This window comes from Malus sylvestris, chromosome 3, assembly GCF_916048215.2.
Source record: "Malus sylvestris chromosome 3, drMalSylv7.2, whole genome shotgun sequence".
Classification (NCBI taxonomy): domain Eukaryota; kingdom Viridiplantae; phylum Streptophyta; class Magnoliopsida; order Rosales; family Rosaceae; genus Malus; species Malus sylvestris.
Genome location: NC_062262.1, coordinates 9210907 through 9215618, shown reverse-complemented (window position 1 = coordinate 9215618; position 4712 = coordinate 9210907). Strand labels below are relative to the sequence as shown.

Here is a 4712-nt window from a genome sequence, read left to right as displayed (position 1 = left end):
TGTTCATGCTATCAGGGCTTGCAAAATATCGAGTTAAAAACCGTTGTTTGGAAAGAACATGATTGCGTGATGATATGGATGAACTGGTTTGATGCAGAAAAAAAATCTCCAACGTCAGATTCCTAAGCGCAGCGGTAGGAGCGTGTTGATAATGTGTTGTGGTCTATTTTTATCTGACAGAGAGACTAGGGCCGGCGGCAGAGAGAGAGAGGAGAGAGATGTGTGTTTGTAGAATTGTAGGGGAATGTGTGTGTTGTTATCCCTCCTACATTGTGCCTTTATTTATAGTAGTAAAGGGAGAGAAGATATTCCTTCTCCTCCAAGTAATACAAGTTGTAATAGGAAATGATAACTAGAATCAAATCTAATCTAGGATTTACACAATCATACTTATTCTAGGAATGTTTACAACAATTAAGTATATTTTCTACAATTTTTTTAGGAGTACGTTTGATTATACTGGTACGTTGGATTACCTCTAATATGAGTACATTTAATTTTGTCTTACATTTGGATTTCTAATACATTTAGCTTCTTGGCACATTTAAAATCCAAACGTACAAAAAATCGGTACGTTTATTTTCAAATACACCATAAGTCTTAAATACATTTTTTTATATAATTATACGTAAAATTTTAACAAATTAAAGCAAACCTAAGACCTGTCGTTTACAAGTAAAAAATAATATCATCAGATCGTAGTACTAAGTGGCAGTGATAATGAGCAAGTAGTTAAATTAATATTTTTAATAAAGCCACAAATTTAAAATTTCTAAATTGTAGATTTTTTTATTAGGTAGGAAATTAGTTGTTAGCTAGCTTAAGTGAATATATATTTATATATATATATATATATATATATATATATATATATATTAAATAAATAGAAAATTGCTAAGTTGACAATTGATTAAAGCATCTTAATCAAATTTTGTAAAGTAATATATGTTTAGTCTATACAAGTAGGAAAAAAATGTAAGAAATTCTAATTATTCCAAAAATGTAAAATGCTTAGGTTTTTTTATGTGTAATAAGTCATTTTGCTCTAGTGATAAAATAAGTTTTGAATACGTCCTTATAATATTTTGTAATTATAACGAGATATATTTGTACATGCATCAAACTGTAATTTACGATGAATGAGAAATTGTATAACCCTAAAAATTATTGTAGTCGCTCCCATTTTCCTAACTTGATCCTCCCTCTTCAAAGCTCCCAAGTCCCAAGTAGAAGTTGTTGTGCGTACGATTATTTGTCATTGTTTGCATTATAGAATTAAAGGAGCTTTCATGAAAAGAGTTTGAACTAAGTTTATTTTAATAAAAAAATCATGCTATAATTTTATTTAATTAAAAAGATTTAAATTTTAATGAAAAACTCTTAAATTTTAATAAAAAGGACAAAAGAACTTAAATGTTAATGAAAAAGACATAATTTTAATAAAAATGACAAAAAATCAGACGCGCGGACTCACGGTACACTGTTTATGAAATTTAGTACACTATTTATGAAACTTATAACATGTTCATGAAACTTACGACACTGTTTATGAAATTTACTACATTGTTTATAAAACTTAACGGTACTACATTGTTTATAAAATTTAACGGTGCTACACTATTTAGGAATTCTACAATGTGAGAAAGGTTTGGTGCAAGAGGCAGTCTCTATCATTCAAGGCCTCTGTAATAAACAAAACTGCCCCAGTTACGGGTTCTACAAAAACGTAATCTCAAGCTTGTGTCGCAAAGGAAACACGTTTCTTTCGTTTCAGATATTGTATGAAATGACCAAGCACGGTTTCACTCCAGATTCTTATACATATTCATCTCAAATCAAAGTGTTGTGTTTGGAGGGTGTGCTTGATGAGGCAATGGAGATTTTCAAGGTAATGGAAGAAAACAACCTTAGGCCTGATACCGACAATTTCAATGCGAATGGTGGAGATAATGTCTTAAAGACAATATAGGGATGCGAATGATGGGGTCCATCTCTTCAGATCAATCTGACGAGTAGGAAGATCATCATCGTCGTCGTCACGGTGGCAGATCACGTATTGACACAGATGTATGGAAATTGCAGGCTTTGTTGATCTTCAACTTCATTTGCTTGAATCAATAGGACTTTAAGGTCCGTTTGGATGTTCGAAAATTGGAGATTGAAACAAAGTTGAATTTTGAGAGATTTGAAGAGAGATGGACCTTTGATTGGAAAAAGATTACTGACTGATGGTTTGCAAAAATCCTTCCTCATATTGTTCTTCTCTGTAAGTGGTGGACCACGTATTGACAAAGGTGCAAGGTTTTAAATACCTTTTCATTAGTTTTCCTTAGAATTAAGGGAACTTTAATGAAAAGCTCCGGTATTGCTCTTTTCATTAGTTTTCCTTATAATTAATTGGTTGGTGCAACTGTGGTTGGTGATTTTTTAATTGACTTGTAGAATGACGCCATGGAATTACTTACTTTCAACATTTGTTACTTCAAACCTTATCAAATGATGTCACTAAATATATAAGCCATAAATATGAAATTTTTCAATGTGCTGGGAACACGATTTGGTACACTAAGTGTAATAATACAATAAGTTGTAAACTTGAAAAAAAATTCAACCAAATGTATTATTACACTTAATGTACCATACTTATGAATACAAAACTATAAATATTATACTGATATACACAATCTAGATGACTACCACAATTTTGTCTTTTGCAATTCCGCCGAGACAGAGCTCAACACAAAAACACAACTACTGCAACGGCACTGCACACGCTGCCTGATTAATCATCCGGTTTAATTTCCACATAATCCGTCTCACATTGAGTAATTAATGCACTATAAAACTGGAACATAACAAGATTCAATGTCACTCATCGCCACACACAAAACATCTAGCACTACTCTTCACTATTAACAATGGCAGTTCCAAAGCTTAAGCTCGTCATCGCCCTTTTCTTCCTTCAAGCCCTCCTCACATCCCATACCCAAGCCGGTCCGGCAAACTCCGATCTCTTTCGAGAATACATAGGAGCCGAATTCAACAACGTCAAGTTTTCGGATGTCCCCATAAACCCTAATGTCGAACTCCACTTCATCCTCTCCTTTGCCATAGACTATGACCCCTCAGGCTCCTCTCCCACCAACGGCAAATTCAATGTCTTTTGGGACTCCGACAACCTTAGCCCTTCCCAAGTTTCCTCCATAAAAAACCAACATTCTAACGTTAAAGTGGCCTTGAGCTTAGGAGGAGACAGTGTCGGCAGTGGCTCTGCCTACTTCAACCCTTCCTCGATTGATTCCTGGGTTTCAAATGCTGTTTCTTCACTCACAAGCATCATCCAGCAGTACAACTTGGACGGAATCGACATTGATTACGAGCACTTTCAAGCGGACCCCGATACATTTTCCGAGTGCATTGGAAGGCTTATAACAACCCTAAAGAACAATGGAGTCATCTCATTTGCTTCCATTGCTCCGTTTGATGATGATCAAGTTCAGAGCCACTACTTGGCCTTGTGGAAGAGCTATGGCCATTTGATTGACTATGTCAACTTCCAATTTTATGCATACGATCAGGGCACCACGGTGTCTCAGTTCATCAATTATTTCAACACTCAGAGCTCCAATTACAACGGCGGACAGGTCTTGGCAAGCTTTATCAGTGACGGGAGCGGCGGATTGTCCCCGGAGAACGGTTTTTTTAAAGCCTGCCATAGGCTCAAGAGTGAGGGCAAACTTGGTGGTATCTTTGTTTGGTCTGCTGATGATTCCATGAAACTTGGTTTCCGCTACGAAAAGCAATCGCAAGCTCTCTTGGCCAATAACTAGTACTATATATCGTTAGATCGATCTTATGTTTGCGTTGTATATGAGTGTGATTAAGAAGTAGGCTCTGGAATCGGATTCCAGAGTATTATGTTACTACTTATTATATACTGTACTATGTACTAGAGTTTATTTTACACATATTTCAGGTTGTCTTTGTTGAATCCCACATCATCCATATTAAAAGATAAGTAATAGTTTAAATATCCTAACTCCACTCTAACTAACACCGAAGCTTTTTGTGATAAAATCCCACAACTTACGGATTGTGCAGGTGGTAATTACCAAGTTGAGAACAATATCAGTGTTGTTGGAAATGGGCCATAAGGCCCGTCTCTCTAATAATTCTACATGGTATCAAAGACAGGGAGCTGGCTCGTACTGTACTACCAAGTTGGGGACAATATCGGTGTTGTTGGAAGTGGGCCGTAAGGCCCGTCTTTCTAATAATTCTACATGGTATCAGAGACAAGGAGCTGACCCGTACTGTACCACCACATGATGGGTGGGCCCCCTTGGCCCCACACAATGATGGTGGATCCCTTGGCCCCATGTGTAAGGTGAGTCCCCTTGGCTCCACTTTTGAGCCGTTTTCGAGCCAAACTACAACGAGGTAGCTATTATGGGTCGAATTTGGTTATGAAACGATTGAGTTACGAAGCTTTGAAAATTGTCCAAACTTCCAGCCAAGAGTTTCGGGACACTTAACGGAATGACCAAAATGATGGATGGTGGACAATCTTAGGGACCACTTTTATCGATTTGAAATGTTAGGGATCAAAGTGATGAGTTATGCAAATCTCAGGGATCATTTTGGCTATTTAGCCTAGTTTAAATATCCTAACTCCACTCTAACTAACATTGCGGCCTTTTGTGATAAAACCT

The 4712-nt window shown here is 36.4% G+C and overlaps 1 protein-coding gene across 1 annotated transcript; it reads left to right on the top strand.

Annotated features, from left to right (window-relative positions):
- The first annotated feature begins 2889 nt into the window (after positions 1 to 2889).
- On the top strand, positions 2890 to 4033 carry LOC126616160 (chitinase 2-like). The gene has a single exon (XM_050284169.1). It carries the CDS (start codon positions 2919 to 2921, stop codon positions 3828 to 3830), a length of 912 nt encoding a protein of 303 aa, XP_050140126.1. The 5' UTR covers positions 2890 to 2918; the 3' UTR covers positions 3831 to 4033.
- Positions 4034 to 4712: the final 679 nt, after the last annotated feature.